At 41.7% G+C, this 17,253-nt stretch overlaps 1 protein-coding gene across 1 annotated transcript in view; it reads right to left on the bottom strand.

Annotated features, from left to right (window-relative positions):
* Positions 1-3,271: 3,271 nt before the first annotated feature.
* The window catches only part of LOC139380694 (anosmin-1-like), a 54,017-nt gene continuing 40,035 nt past the window's right edge, over positions 3,272-17,253 (bottom strand). Inside the window, exons 8-14 of the mRNA XM_071123629.1 lie at positions 16,044-16,191; positions 15,649-15,792; positions 10,106-10,194; positions 6,292-6,463; positions 5,814-6,031; positions 4,654-4,795; positions 3,272-4,444 (exon numbers count right to left, since the gene is read on the bottom strand). Coding sequence (XP_070979730.1) covers positions 4,386-4,444; positions 4,654-4,795; positions 5,814-6,031; positions 6,292-6,463; positions 10,106-10,194; positions 15,649-15,792; positions 16,044-16,191 — 972 coding nt within the window. The 3' untranslated portion in view covers positions 3,272-4,385. The remainder of the gene's footprint in view (positions 4,445-4,653; positions 4,796-5,813; positions 6,032-6,291; positions 6,464-10,105; positions 10,195-15,648; positions 15,793-16,043; positions 16,192-17,253) is intronic.

Below are 17,253 nucleotides of genomic sequence, written 5' to 3' on the forward strand. Positions count from 1 at the left end.
TTAGGAGAGAGGGATCTGGATAATGATTTCTCAGGGGAGGCCTTCTTAGTAAACACTTAGTGGGATCTCAATGGACCTCTTGTTTACCTTTGACCCGAAGCTCGAGGAACTCAATGGCAGGTCCTCCTAACATTGCGTGTTTGTAATTCAACACATTAGGCTAGTGGGTGAAAAGTGAGAAGTGTTGCTCCCACAAAGAGGAGGATCACCTGTGTGATTAGAGAACAAAATATAATTTATAAATGTAGAATTGATACAGTATATACGACCATAAAACAGAGGGGTAAACAATGACTACTTTTTGTCATTTGAAATTCATGTCAAATATAGGTTCAATAAAAACCTCTACCCTTCTCCACAAGTGTGCAGAGTTCTGAATATAGAGCTATCCAAATAAAGGGAATTCAGAAAGACATATTAATATTATTTTTGTCACTTTATGGGTCCTTGAGAATCCATACACTATTCTGTGCATACAGAGTTATGTTCTGTGTGTGTCTGCAGTTGGAAGGTCATCGAATCCGGCATGACCACAATACATTTGTAAAGTTACTTCCTAAGCCCAAGTAGAACTCTTAGCATATGTGCTAATCCTCCCCTCAGAAATATTATTTTGTATGTGTCGTATAGTTGTATAATGTGTGCCATGCAGGTCTACATACGTCCATACATGTTCTGGTCTTCATTAGATTATGGCTGAACATCCTCCCGGCCTGACAGAGGTCTTTCATCTGCACCTCCCCAGCCTGGTCCTGCTCAACCAGAGTATAACTAGTAACACCCCACAGCCCCGGGCAAGGTCAGAGTTTGCACCAGCACACAACATTACAGCAACATTGCCTGCTCTAATTGAAAAATAACATTCAAGTTACCTTGCATCAATCTCATAGACAATGTATTCCAGTCCAACCATTCATATAAGTCCCAATGGAAATAGAATAGTTCCAGGTGGTTGTGATCTAAAAATAATATCATACTCCATCAATGGCAATGGAACTGACCTGGAACTCACATGGGAATAAACGGGTGAGCATTCAAATCATTAAGGTTACCCATCATAACTGGTAACGTCACGAATGACAATGAATGGGAAATTACTGTTTAGCGAGCTGTCCTTAAGTTTGCCTAATGAAATGTAAATACTATATTAGGAGGGCCCCAACCCCAACACTGCAGGGCATGAAAACCATCTGAAATCCATTGATTCCTTATGAGGTACGGCTGATATTGTTTGGGCAGTAGGGTGTGTGCTTGCGTTAGGACGTGGCGAGTCTATTGTAAGTGAAAAGGGGAGACAGAACTAGCGTGCAAGGTTTGATAAATGGCGAAGCATGGCTCAGTGCATTGCTAATCTGCAGAACGGGTGCTGAGGGGTCAGAGGAAATGTGTGGGAAACACAGACAATCGTTGTTGCTGTCAACTGAAAGGAGTTAGTGTTTTGCATACCTCATTTAATCAAAAAGACAAAATGTCATCGAACAGAAGGGTAAATATTTGACTGATCGTGATTATTTGAGGGCCTAAAAGACAATAATTGTTTACCAAAATATGTTTCAATTGGAGAACAATATCCCCTAGCCTGGAACAATGAGCTTGTAATGTCACGCAAAATGAATAAACACTATCTGGGCTTGTAGAGTCTGAGACAAGCTTTTGTGCCTTTTATTTAGTTGCAGTTTTTCTTTCCTTTTATGTCCTCAGAGACTTGGACTTAGTGCAGCGTGGCTCAAAGGAGGATGGAGGCCTTTGTTTTAACATTTTCACACTTGAGGGCTGTGGTATTTGGTGTGTGTGTAGAGAGGACTGTGACAGGCTGAAAGGGAGAGAAGCTGGCTCACAGAGAAAGGAGGCCTTGGCAAAACACTGGCCATGGTCCTGGAGCACAGAGCAGCACAGGGGAGGATTAGTGTGCATGGACTGAGATGAACTAATCTCTTGTGACATTATAGAACTGTACATAAACAACATCCTGAGAGAAGAGTGGCCTGCCACTTCCTTAGTCTCATCCACATCCAAAGACAGCCTCTGACTGACTGGAGAGGAGAGGGCCTGAGTGGGGGAAAAGCAGGATTCTGAATAATTACCTAGCTGCCAACTGTGGAAAGACAGGGCTGGTTCTTGACCACTTGGAAATGTGGACGTCCTTAGAGGCCCAGCAGCCAATCGTCTACAGTCTAGACTTCTAGGGTCTCGGTTGTCACAGAGAAAGTTGTTCAAGCACAGTGCGCGCACACACGGAAAAGCATACACGCGCACATGGCAACTGGGATTGAAGACTTGGCAATATACAGTACACTAATCCAATAATCTTGAACATGAATCTTGATATACCACAAAACAGTGCAATTATCATGCTTTTCACAGATTCATGATATTGCATTAATAAACAGTAATAGATCCCATAATAGCTTGAGACCATACCATTGTATAAAACCCATATGCAGAGAACACTTAGCGGTCTGTGGGAGAGCTACAGTAAATCGGCTGTCTGTCAGTTGTGTATATGAAAAGCAAACCAGAATTTGAGGTCAAAAACAGCACTGTAGACATTACAAGGGACATAAGGGCTAAGCAAGTGTAACATGCTGGGTTGTCCATAACAAATGTCAGGATGTCCAGACTATGTAAAAACTACATCAGGCAACACACTTGGCCAGCGCTGATGGGTGTTGTATGGGTGTTACTGGCACAAGCGTAGAAGGTATGAGTCAGTCGCAGACAGCTGACTGACTCATCACAGCCAACAAATAACCATTAAGTAGCACTGGCATCTGTGAGGTATGATTAATATCAAAACGCAAGGAAAACACCACAAACCTCTGGCCTATGCTAATTTTAGTCGATTTCACACAGTTTACTGTATTCTCTCTCATACCATAAGAATTTAAGTACTCACAAAAATGTCAACATTCCACAGCATATTGAAAAAGTGAAGGGATTGAGACAAAAAGGATTTAAAGCTGTTTGAATACAAACAGCACACTTTACGCAACTGGCAGGGCACAATACTGTAGTCTAAAGGAGAGTATTATGTCCAGGGCACCCAACTCCAGCCATGGCTTGCTGGTAAGCTCTGAATGACCTGTTTATTTGGACTGTATGTCTCAAGCTTCTGGGGAGATCAGTGAATATGCTTTGTTGGAGTCTGGCGTTATGGACCACACAGCCAACATAAGCACCAGTATCTGCCAAATAGTCCAATGTTTAGACAATATACACTATTTCATATTGACTCCTCACAGCAATTTCAATTAAGAGGATAAAGCATAAGGAATAGGTTAAGGATTATTTTATTACTTACCAGTTTGTACAGTTTCTACCATGGAAAAATAACATGTAACATGAGACTATATTTACAATTCCATTTTTACAAAATGTCTTTACAAGATGTTTTGCCGGTTCAAAAACACTAGACTAAAAACACAACACACACACACAAATAAATAGACATTCACTGACTGTTCCACAACAAATATTTCCACAGTCAAGAACATAAAATTCCATAATTTCCACATAAAAGTTATAATTTCATTAATAAACATGACATATGAATCCCCATATATAATTATCTGTTAATGAAACATTGCTAACATATCCAAAAGAGGTAACAGACATGCTCATGCCTACAGAACACTAACGTTTGACATGCAAAACCATTACAAGCATTCAATTTGAAGCTTGTGATTTATTTACAGTTTTACATTCAAAATGTTCTACATGCAACATGCTAGGAGAAATATTCTGGGTTAAACTACACTGGTTTTAGTTACATTATTCATCGCTACATAGGGTATGCCTAAGCGACATCTTTTTACTTGGTAAAATAAATAGGTGAACACACGCCTTTCTCAATGAATACATGATTGTGTTTTACAATTGTATGCCGTTCTCTCCACTGTTATTAACGTGCCTTCAGTTAAGTTACCATGATATTCAAACAAAATCTGATTGACTTTTTTCCTTGTCCTTTTATAATCTAACAATCTTTGAGTTCGAGATATACAACGATATACAATTGGAATCGATAAAATACTGTTGCTTTGTTATTGTTTCTATTGGAACAAACAGTTTGAGAATTCCTAAACCAACTTAGTCTTAGTGTCCCATAAATAACAGGAGAATGAACCAGCCAGTCCTAAAGAAAAGAGTCCTACATATCAGTATGCATCTAACCGTATGGAGAGTCCAGTCAGTGGATGGAATCAGGAAGGACTGAGGGGAAAGCATATGCTGTGCAGCCTGAAGGTGAACCCATTTCACATAGGTTGGGGTCAGATTTCATGGTCTGCTGTGTTGCTGTTTGGTTCCACACTGTATTCCCTCCCTGGGTGAAGGTGCTGAGAGACATTGGTTCCTGTCGCACTGGGTCTGATGGGTCAGGGGTCTCAATGTCTCTCCGCTGAGGACTTCTGGTGATGTGGATGGTGCTGCCTGAGTCTGGGTCCTACAACACAACACAAATACATGTCAATTTCAGTTCCTAATGGTACTACAGAATAATGATCAAAATAGAGTAATGTGTGGTCGTGCAAGAAATATACTGGTCATTGATGAAGATGTCACTGGTGCGTCACAGATTTTCTCAAATGAGCTATGAGTCATGTGGCTGACTACAGGAGAGCAACAGTCAGTGGTCAGTGAGTTGGTACTTACGGTGTTGAAGGACTGGTAACACACTGGGGGTCTGGAAGGTCTTAATGGTGGCAGGACCCTCACCTCCTGACGTCATCACCTGGACCTCCAGTCTGTAGTACGTGGCTGGCCGCAGGTTAGACACCACCAGCAGACTATGGTCCTGAAAGGGTTAACAGCACAAGAGAAGACCATTAACCATCTTTGGTGCCACTGTAGAAAACCTTATTTGACATACCAAATGTTGTATGTCAAAGTTGATCTACTTTTTGGGGTCAAGAACTCACACTAATAACATTTTCTATCAGCTTCCATTTTCTTTTGTGAAACATTTTCTACAACTGTAAAGGATTTGAGCAGCAATGTTCTATAAACTTTTAATTGTCCTCCAAGACTGGCTGAATACCTTTCTCACAGACAGACTGTTGTTTAAAAGATTTAATCTTGGTTGGACTTCAGGGCTAGTATAACTTTCTGGTACCTGTATAACTTTTTCCCCATAGAAGTCTAGAGTTTTTGTCCGTTCGGTTGTTAAGATGTTGAATTATCTGTTAGGTAAACCTGGGCTACATCCCATCCACCATCTGCTCTCTATTCAGCCACAGAGGTAAATAAACACTTATCCTGATAAACTGAGTGTAGTGATGAGTGTTTTTATTTTTTAGAGCTGCGAGCGGCTCACTGGGTGGCGCAGACAGGCGGAACGTGTTGTTGATCGAGTAGATTATGTAAAACAGTGGGTTTTTCAGCGCGCTCATACAGGATGAAAGAGGAAGCAGGGAAGGTAGATGAAACACAGGAGGAGGAGAACTTCTAACGGGATCCCTCCCTCAGATCTCTGTGTATGATTGCACAGCACTGCTTATCTAGTTCTTCATGTAAAGAGGGCAATACAGTGTATCCTTAAAAACACCTCCACTCCTGGCAGGCATTGTATAATGAAATGCTGAAGATCACACTTATTTTTTCAGCACACAGAGGGCAGTGTCCCTGGGAAAAGTACAATATATTATTGATAACATTTTCCTTCAAATGTTGTGTCCTACAGCAAAAGCAAATAAATTACAATAGCCACTTCCTGGTATAAGCAATTCTAAAGTGACTGCATGTACCTTTCCAAACAAGAATTTTCACTACAGGAATAATAGTTATTTGAATATTATGGAGTTGAATAGACTTACTGGAGGCAGGACCTGGGACTGGGAGATGATGCTGTTGGGCAGGCTGTTTTGTCGGCTCTCAGTGGTGACCTCGGCCCAGGTGACCTGGAAGCCTGTGATTCGTTGATGGGCCAGGACCTGTGACACCCGCCACAGAAAGCTGCCTGTGATGTTTCCCTCGTGGATGGAGAAGGACGCTGTCAGATTCTCCGACTTAGCCAACACTTTGGGAAGTGGGGCTGCAGAGAGAGATCGGAATAACTATGCTGAAAAACACTTGTCTGATGGACATGTATTCTTGGCATAATGTAAACTGTATGTGCTAGGCTGGGAAGAAATAAGTCATAGTAAATAAATAAGGCAAAAATCTACTATAACATGAGAAGAAGCAGCCTCTTTCAACAACCGTGTGGAGAGTCTTGGAGTCAGGCACATAATGCAACATGATAATAAGAGTATGAACATAACATGACTTGGTTGTACTGGGCAGCTGACTCACCTTCCTCCCCAGGACAGGGGATGTGTTTGTGGCTCTTGCTCCTGATGGTGGTGCAGGACGGGGTGAGGAAGGTGGTGCTCTCGTCCTTGGCGCGCCTCTTGGACTTGAGCATGTGAACAGTCACTTTGTACTTGCAGGAGAAGAGCAGGCCCGGGAGGTTGATGTAGTTCTCCTGAGCCAAGAGACGCATTAAACGTTCAGAGCCCTGACATGATATCACCCAGGTCACATCCCAGGGAACCACCACAGATAATTAAATACATGGAGTCAAGAGAGGATCAGGTTCCCTCCCTATGCCCTGGAACATGGCCCACATTACTGAACCACTTTGAACATTCACATGTTAGGGGTTAACCCACTAGTCCTCCATTCAAACTACAATGAAAAAAATATTACATTATTTTGATGGGTTCCAAGTGTAACACAAATATAAAAAGGAGGTATCTGATAAAGACGAGGGGACAAGAATGCATTTCGGGTTCATTTGAAATGAAAATGACATGTTAAATGAATTACTTCAGACACTTTTTCCAGAAAACATGAAGATTTCCTGCTGAGTGAGTGGCTGATCTTTTTTATTATGATTTCTTCGAATAAAAACAACAATACAATATAATATGAATGGCCGCTCCCATCAGTCTGTTCATTGGGTGAGCTCGTCCCCAGACGCCAGCAGGGCAAAGCACTCGCCCCCGGCCCGAAGGGGTTTTCCAATGGCGGGAAGGACCAAGCACCGCCCAACGCCCGGGAGGGCATGGAAGCGAGCATACCCAACCACCAGGACCAGCACACACACTGCTCAGTGTGAAACCAAAACAGAAAACAGAATTAACTAAATGCAAAACATTCAATAATCACATCCCCACCCTCACACCTGATTGGAGGACCTCAAACATGATACTGTGCATGTGTGTATGTATTTATTCCCACACTCATTCATTCCAACCTTCAGATAGACACAGATCAACCCATCTTTCTCATTAAATCATCATTCTACCATTTCCTCTTGCAATACAAAACTTCATTCTACCACGGTGTCTCACGAGGGACTTCAAACTCTCCATCTGCAACATTTCAGCCCAAATTTCCTCCAAAATAAATTTTTTACCCAAGAGCACAATGATATTTCCTATTGACTGACTGTGGTCCAACCGCGCTCTGATATTGACATAACAATCATTCTTGGACCCGACTCCAAAAACAAGCCACCGATGGACAGTACCAAAATATATGTTTTATTGCTTCGGCTTCCTCGTGGCATAGTCTGCACAAGGCTGACTGACTCTTTTTGTAACAATAATTTTTATATAATAGCTTAAATTGAAAAGAAAGAATTCATGTGTCAATTGTTGTTTTGTATATCAATTCATAAACCCGATGCCATGTTATTGGGACATCGTAAATCTGTGCCCAACCATTTTGAATTTTATGTGGCATAGTTGTTAACCCTCTTGACCGTAAGTGAATCTGACACATTTTACATGGGTCATTTTAACTTCTTCGATATAGGGGGCGCTCTTTTAATTTTTGGATGAAAAACGTTCCCGTTTTAAACAAGATATTTTGTCACGAAAAGATGCTCGACTATGAATATAATTGACAGCTTTGGAAAGAAAACACTCTGACGTTTCCAAAACTGCAAAGATATTGTCGGTGAGTGCCACAGAACTGATGTTACAGAAAAAACCCAGATAAAAATACAATCAGGAAGTGCCGCATTTTTTGAAACCGCCTCATGGCAATGACTCCTTATATGGCTGTGGAGGAGCTAGGAGTCAGCTTACCTTTTCCACGTTTTCTCCAAGGTGTCTGCAGCATTGTGACGTATTTTTAGGCATATCATTGGAAGATTGACCATAGACTACATTTACCAGGTGGTCGCTTGGTGTCCTCCGTCGCAATTATTGCGTAATCTCCAGCTGCAGCATTTTTCCGTTTGCCTCTGATGAGAAACCGACTGCCAGGAATGATTTTTCATCGAATAGAATTGTGAAAAACAACTTGAGGATTGATTCTAAACAATGTTTGCAATGTTTCTGTCGATATTATGGAGCTAATTTGGAAAAAAGTTTGGCGTTGTAAGTGACTGCATTTTCGTTTTTTTTCTTAGCCAAACGTGATGAACAAAACGGAGCTATTTCTCTTACACAAATAATATTTTGGGAAAAAATGAGCATTTGCTATCTAACTGAGAGTCTCGTCATTGAAAACATGCAAAGTTCTTCAAAGGTAAATTATTTTATTTGAATGTTTTTCTTGTTTTTGTGAATGCTAGGCTTAATGCTATGCTAGGCTATCAATACTCTTACACAAATGCTTGTGTAGCTTTGGTTAAAGCATATTTTTAAAATTTGAGATGACAGTGTTGTTAACAAAAGGCTAAGCTTGTGTTTCAATATATTTATTTAATTTGCGATTCTCATGAATAGGAAACGTTGCGTTATGGTAATGAGCTTGAGGCTATGATTACGCTCCCGGATACGGGATTGCTCGACGCTAGAGGTTAAGCCATTTATGATTTTACATTTTTGGCAGACAAACGAATTAAGTAATTGCCTCTTCCATTTTTGTGACAGAACTGCAATGAGTTGTTATCATTTTGTATTGAGCATACATCTCCATACACCTTGATTAACTGCTTGTATGACAATTTTAACAAAGTTGTTTCCAAAGTACATCATAAACATGACACCTTATACTATACATTATCTTGAAAAACATGGGCTTACCCTCTATCAGTACAGTGAAGTTTAGCCATATTATTTGCTGTAATAAATGTTCTGCCTCTTCTGAAAGATAACATTTGAATTGTAGCCAACTCTGTATGGCTTCATTTAAAAAGGAGGATACTTTAAACAGGGTTCCATTGTCAATCCACCGAAAATTGATGGTTTTAATCTGTATAACAGCAAAGAGACAACTTTTAAGGATTGGATGTGCCTCTCTTAGTGTCTCACTGGAATTAAATCGTCCATTTGTAATAACGACATTCTACACTAATAGTCGTGAACTCAGAGGGCGAGTGTTTTCTCTCTGATATGCAACAGCCCTGATTAAAAACGAACCAAGGCGCCATGTTCACACACAAGAGACAAGGACAGCGCTGTGCTGGAATCCTTCCCAGGGATCTATAGAAAAAGGATGTGTATTTCCTAGCAACCAGAGAAGGGCTCCCTGAAGAATGTGTTGCTTGCCAGGCTATGCCATCCTGGAACAGTGCTGAGTTCAAACGGCGCAACCCCCCCCCACCCACACACACACACACCCAGCCCCTGCACCCAATGTGCTCATGCTGGGGGTGCATGGTCCATCATTCCCGAAAACATTGTTTTAGTACAGCGCACCATGTTTGGGCAGTGCACCATGTTTGACCACACCGACTGAGTCATAATCAAAACAGTCGCTGATTTACCCGCTGCAAAGCTGCACAGCAGGACTGAGGCGCTGAGTGGGGCCCTTTTCTTTACACGAGATGTCTTTTCTTAGTGCCAGACAAAAGGCTGGCGGGCACTTTGCATACCACTGAGATGTAGGGCTGTGACGATACCAGCATCGCTATATTTTTTCCTTGACAAAAATTAAAACACAAAGCAGACCAAACTCTATGGTCCTTTAAAAACCTACTGTACGTCAAATATATTGGAAAATAAATACATGTGACTCTGAATGACAACATGCTGTTTGGTTCTGACACTAGAGCTGCTTTCATAAAGAAATGAAATCTGCTTCATGTTTTGAACAAGACACAGCCAGACACAAACTTGCCGCAATGACTGTACTTTGATAGAAGGATAATTTGGGGTATTAGACAGACCTGTGTGACTGACTTCTCTGGTCCTCTGGTCTCGTTGTGACTGCAGTACTCAGGCATCCACTGGACATGGTAACGACTCACCAAAGGATCTGGGAGGAGAGGAGGAAGAAGAGAGAGATGAGAGTATTCAATGACCTGGTGCAAAAACAACAAAGGACCCGATGACAAAGACAATATCAGACATGATACTTGCTTGTTGGGTAAAACGATCTTATCGTATAATACATTATCTTACAATAACACCCAGTCAGACTGTCTGAGTACTCTCTATTAGTGTCCCACCATCAGTCTGATCTTGTCAGGCATTAACAGATGCTGCTGATACACTAACTGGTGAAACGCATTAAAACACGATTCTTACATTTCCTACTGTGACTCATTTCAACATGACATTAATGTCAACATAATAAAATAAGAAATAAAAAGAGTTTGAACGACTAAATACGTACATACAAATATTTCTCCTAAATGTTGTGTTGAATCATCTCATCAGCGGAACGTGGCCATGTTTAAAGGCCTACCCTAAGCAATGGTGAACCAGCGCCAGTCTCAAACACCGGGACCCAGCCCCAGTTCGCTTCATTACAAAACCGTAGACCCTCATTGCCTAATCAGCGCTGTTTATGCTCCCATTGCCCCCTGATATTTGACAGGAATTATTATTCATCTGGCTGTGTGCGTTCAGATGTGAAATTATACTTCTCCGATTAATAATTGAGTTACGCTGTGTTAGCCCTCGGCAGGGGACTGGATTGCGGTCGGGAGATAAAAGGAGGCCTTTGAAGGTTTCGACACGGATCTGGCGTGCTCAGCCTCCCAGCAGTTTGGAAGCAGAAGAGAGGAATTAAGGGGAAGCGGGAAATTAGGGGAAAATAAACAAGATATGCGTAGCTGAGCTGACAGAGAAGTAGAGGTACGTAAAAAAAAAGGGAAGGAACATTAAATCAGGTATAGAGCAGCGCGGCAGAGCTCGCCTCAGAAGTCTACTGATCTGTCTGTCTGTCTGTCTGAGTCAGTGATCCACTATCTCACCCTTTGAGACAGTCCTTTATAAACCTATGTGTTATGAAACAGTACAGATAGACATTCCTACTTGACCAGATGTGTCCCAATGTTGAGCTGCCTCTGAATGAGCGAGTGCAGTAATCAGCAGTGTTGAGTTAATCTGTCCCTCAGTCTGAAGTTCTGAACACAGAGTCTGATGAAAAGAAACCTGATCCTAGGCTATCAGGGACCAGGTTTCTCTCTCTCTCCTTCTTCCAGTATAACCCGGGTGGTCAGACGCAGACCCAGAGGCAGACCCAGAGGCATCCATCATCAGCCCAGTTAGAGGCTGAGTCTGTGCCACACCATCACCCTCACAGACTAGGACTGCTGCAGCGTAGTGTAGTCATCCCCCCAGGCTAGGCCATGGAGCGAGCCCAGAACTAACTCCACAACACTCTGGGACTGAAAGCTTAGCCAACCCAGTCACAATCACTCAGCCTCCGGAGCCCGGGCCAGCCCTGCTAATCACTCTGGACCAGGAAGACTTCCGTCTCTTCATGGTCTCTTTCTCTCTCTGCGACTGAGCAGATGGCTTCTCCATCAGAAGCACCACTGGGCCTCTCCTCAGCCAGGCCAGCCTGGGCATTCCTGCCTCCACTCTGTGGAGTTTGGCTTGGCGATGACATACACTACCGTTCAAAAGTTTGGGGTCACTTAGAAATGTCCTTATTTTTGAAAAAAAAAAGATCATATTTTGTCCATTAAAATAACATCAAATTAATCAGAAATACAGTGTAGACATTGTTAATGTTGTAAATTACTATTGTAGCTGGAAACGGCAGTTTTTCTATGGAAAATCGACATCGGTGTACAGAGGCACATTACCAGAAACCATCACTCCTGTGTTCCAATGGCACGTTATGTTAGCTAATCCAAGTTTAGCATTTTAAAAGGCTAATTGATCATTAGAAAACCCTTTTGTAACTTTGTTAGCACAGCTGAAAACTGTTGTTCTGATTAAAGAAGCAATAAAACTGTCCATCTTTAGACTAGTTGGGTATCTGGAGCATCCGCATTTGTGTTTCAAAATGGCTAGAAACAAATAACTTGTCTGAAACTCATCAGTCTATTCTTAATTTGAGAAATTAACGCTATTCCATGCGAGAAATTGCTAAGACACTGAAGATCTCGTACAACACTGTGTACTACTCCCTTCACAGAACAGTGCAAACTGTCTCTAGCCAGAATAGACTGAGCAAGAGGACAAGTACATTAGAGTGTCTAGTTTGAAAAAAAGACACCTCGCAAGTCCTCAACTGGCAGCTTCATTAAATAGTACCCTCAAAACACAAGCCTCAATGTCAACAGTGAAGCGGTGATTCCAGGATGCTGGCCTTCTAGCCTTTTAAAATGAATAACTAACACTATGTGCCATTGGAACACAGGAGTGATGGTTGCTGATAATGGGCCTCTGTACGCCTATGTAGATAATCCATAAAATAATCTACCGTTTCCAGGTACAATAGTCATTTACAACATTAACAATGTCTACACTGTATTTCTGATCAATTTGATGTTATTTTAACTTCTTGAGTGTAGGGGGCAGGATTTTCATTTTTGGCTAAAAAAAAACATATCCATTTGAAACTGCCTATTTCTCAGGCCCAGAAACTAGAATATGCATATAAATTGTCAGATTAGGATAGAAAACATTCTAAAGTTTCCAAAACTATCAAAATATTGTCTGTGAGTATAACAGAACTGATATTGCAGGCGAAAACCTGAGGAAAATCCAACAAGTGCTGTTTTTCCTGAAAGCTCTCTGTTCCATTGGATGCCTTTCCTCCATTTAAAGGGATATCAACCAGATTATTTTTCCTATGGCTTCCTCAAGGTGTCAGTCTTTAGACATAGTTTCATGCTTTTATTTTGAAAAATTAGTGAGAAAGATCACATCACGTCAGTGGATAGCTGGGTGTTCGCAGAGTTTTGCTTGCGCAACAGAGTGGGGCAGCTACTGTCTCTCCCTCTCCTATTGAAAAAGCTACAGTCCCGGTTGATATATTATTGATTATATATTTTAAAAACAACCTGAGGATTGATTATAAAAAACATTTGACATGTTTCTGTGCACATTACGGATACTATTTGGAATTTTCGTCTGCGATGTCGTGACCTCTCGAGCCTGTGGATATCTGAACATAACGCGCCAAACAAATGGAGGTATTTTGGATATTAAAATAATCTTTATGGAACAAAAGGAACATTTATTGTGTAACTGGGAGTCTCGTGAGTGCAAACATCCGAAGATCAAAGGTAAGCAATTTAATTTATTGCTTTTCTGACTTTCGTGACCAATCTACTTGGCTGCTAGTGTTTGTAATATTTTGTCTACCGAGAGAGATGTTCTTACATAGATGCTTGTTATGCTTTTGCCGAAAAGCTGTATTGAAATCTGACACGCCAGGTGGATTAACAACAAGCTAAGCTGTGTTTTGCTATATTGCACTTGTGATTTCATGAAAAATACAAGTTTAGTAATTTAATTTGAATTTGGCGCGCTGCAATTCAGCGGGTGTTGATGAAAATTATCCCACTAACGGGATAGGTGCGTCAAGGAGTTAATGGACAAAAAAAATGAGCTTTTCTTTCAAAAACAAGGACATTTATAAGTGACCCCAAACTTTTGAACAGTAGTGTATATTAGCAACATAATATAGTCCAGTGAATGGGACTTGACTGGCTTACCTTTGGAGCACGCCTTTCAAGGTTTCCATATTTTCGTAGGGGCTGGGGAACGGGATCTAAGGAATTTGTGGACACTGCAGTGGGGTGAATGTTTTAACTCTTACATGTGGTCCGTGTGTTTCTGGAGGGTGACGTCAGGTCTTGTAAAACAAAATGTAAGGTTTCAACACTAATATATGAGAGAGGGCTCATATTAATTTATTTGGGACTGGGGGGCAGTATTGAGTAGCTTGGACAAAAAGGTGCCCAGAGTAAACGGCCTGCTACTCAGGCCTAAAAGCTAGAATATGCATATAATTAGTAGATTTGGATAGAAAACACTCTGAAGTTTCATGTCTGTGAGTATAACATAACTCATATGGCCTGCAAAAACCTGAGAAAAAATCCAACCAGGCAGTGAGAAATCTGAGGTTTGTACTTTTCAAGTCATTGCCTATTGAATATACGGGGTCATGGGGTCATATTGCACTTCATATTGCACTTCCTAAGGCTTCCACTAGATGTCAACAGTCTTTAGAACCTTGTTTGAGGCTTCTACTGTGAAGGAGAGCTGATTGAGTCAGGTGTCTGGCAGAGTGCCATGAGCTCAGTCTCACGCGCTCCCGTGAGAGTTAGCTGCGTTCCATTGCATTTCTACAGACAAAGGAATTCTCCTGTTGAAACATTATTGAAGATTTATGATAAAAACATCCTAAAGATAGAATCATGTCAAACGAAGTATAGAATCAATGAACTGTAAAATGACTTTTCGTCTGAACTTTCGCCTGGACTTGCCCGGCACTCCTGAGTTTGGATTTGTGTACTAAACGCGCAAACAAAAATAGGTATTTGGACATAAATTATGGACTTTATCAAACAAACATTTATTGTGGAACTGGGTTTCCTGGGAGTGCATTCTGATGAAGATCACAGGTAAGTGAATATTTATAATGCTATTTCTGACTTCTGTTGACTCCACAACATGGCGGATATCGGCATGGCTTGTTTTTGTGTCTGAGCGCCGTACTCAGATTATTGCATGATTTGCTTTTTCCGTAAAGTTCTTTTGAAATATGACACAGCGGTTGCATTAAGGAGAAGTGGATCTAAAATTCCATGCATAACATCAATGTTTATAATGGGTATTTCTGTAAATTGATGTGGCTCTCCCCAAAATTACCGGATGATAAATATGAACTTTATCGAACAAAACATACATGTATTGTGTAACATGAAGTCCTGGGAGTGTCATCTGATGAAGATCATCAAAGGTTAGTGATTCATTTAATCTCCATTTCTGCTTTTTTCTTTGGCGGGAAAAAATGGCTGTGTTTTTCTGTGACTGGGTGCTGACCTAACATAATCGTTTGGCGTGCTTTCGTAGTAAAGCCTTTTTGAAAATCGGACACTGTGGCCGGATTTACAACAAGTTTATTTTTAAAACGGTGTAAAATACTTGTATGTTTGAGGAATTTTAATTATGGGATTTCTGTTGTTTTTAATTTGGCGCCCTGCAATTTCACTGGTTGTTGCTGAGGTGGGACGCTACCGTCCCACATAACAGAACACCCTAGGCCGCCATTCCTCCTGGTCCACAGTAGATTTAAACTCACCCTGTGCTCGTATTGCCCATGTCAAAGACAACCCGTTTCATTTAGTTGATCTACAATATCCAATAGCTTTTCCTACAGATTTATCTCAATTGAGAACCAATCATTTCCCGACATTGATTAACCAATGCAGGATGCCTGATGAAGGGCAGAATGATGTGGTAATTACAGTAGGGTCGGCGCCAAGGCCCACGTACGCTACAATAATATGGTACGTACCCCCTCGGTTCTTCCAGTAAATGCGGACCTGTAGCTGGCCGTCCTGGTAGAAGGGTGTGCCCACCTCCAGAGGGCCGGCCGGGCGCTTGCCAAGGGTGGAGCCAACAGGCATCATAACCTCCTCCTTCTTGGACACTGGTTTCACTGGGTTGGAGAAGGAAAAGAGAAGTTAACATCTGATTTCTAGTCCAGCTAATCTCATAAAATCTCCAAATGTAGCTCAAAGCTCTAATATGGGAAGGTTACAGTATGCTTAAACATATATTATCGTACCAATAGTTATGCTAATAAATACTCTAAAATGAACTCATAAAAACTAATAAACAGTGTCATTATTTATCATTAAGTCAGATGGGTGCAGCCTTGTTTAGACTCGATGTCCCATGATGCCTTACCAGAGTCATTGTTCTGGGCAGCGGTGCTGAAGTGGAGTGATGCCTTGGAGCTCTTCAGACGCACCTGACCCCAGTAGGTGACTGCCTGCAGCTCCACTGTGTAGCTATTGTTAGTCAGAAGGCCCTCCAGATCCACCCAGCTCTGGGCCTGAAATCCCAGAGACAACACCACGTCAACCACAGCCAGAACACAATGTGGCCAGACCACAACCGTATCACTCAAACCAGATGACTCAGATCCCTGTCCCAGTCTTGTCCATTCCAGTCCCAGCCCAGGCTAGCCCAGTCGAAGCCAGGTCTGTGGGAATAAGGACCATCCTTATTGGGAACACGTGTGCTGGTCTAAACCAACATGGAGAGAGAGGAGATAGTGATAGAGTCTTAGGCCTGAGGCTTTACGCGCTGTGAGAGGGAGCAGTGTTATCCCCATCCCCTGGGGCTTCGTTACGGTGTGTTTAGGTCTCAGCATTCCTCCAGCAGCATGAGCCTGATAGGCTCCAGTTATTGACCAGTGCTTGTTTTGATATTCCACCATCAGCAGGTAGCTTTCAAAGCCCTGAGGTGCCAAAGTATCAAAAGATATCTGGTGTCTCCCAGCTTTCTCACCTCCATGCCACATCTGCATCTGGTTACCAACACTAATTCCGGATTCTAAGTCAGCACAAGTGGAATGACTGTCTAGACAATAGCGTTTTTGCTTTATTCTTCATAGCGATGCTAAGCTAAACAGACATTTGATACTATTGCACTTGTTAAACCACTTCATTTGACAGCTTGTTAATTGTTATTCAATTAATAAGAAACCACTGGGCTAAAGGACCTTGACTTATTCTCAGTTACCAGTAGTCAATCTAAATAACAGTAACCTTGACAAATATGGGTTAAGTTATCAAAGGAACACATCCCTGTGACACTATCTAGCCGTAAATGAGGAATACATTATATGTTATGTTTTCTTTCAAAGCCTAACCAAGCGTTTAAGGGTAATTTAATTTGTCTGAGGAAATAAAACAATGAAAAGGGCAGTGTGCCGTGCTGCATGAGCGATTTCTTTAAGAGTTTATGTATTTAAATGGCTTACGTTGCTGATCTTTTTCCATTGTGGGGCCTGTGGTTCTTATTTACAGTGCAGAGACTAGGGGAGTGAGGCTGAGCTTGAGATGGGTCTGATCCAATCAGCCCATCCAGGCCCTCGGGTGTCTAGCCTCCC

Source organism: Oncorhynchus clarkii, chromosome 22 (genome assembly GCF_045791955.1).
Source record: "Oncorhynchus clarkii lewisi isolate Uvic-CL-2024 chromosome 22, UVic_Ocla_1.0, whole genome shotgun sequence".
NCBI lineage: Eukaryota > Metazoa > Chordata > Actinopteri > Salmoniformes > Salmonidae > Oncorhynchus > Oncorhynchus clarkii.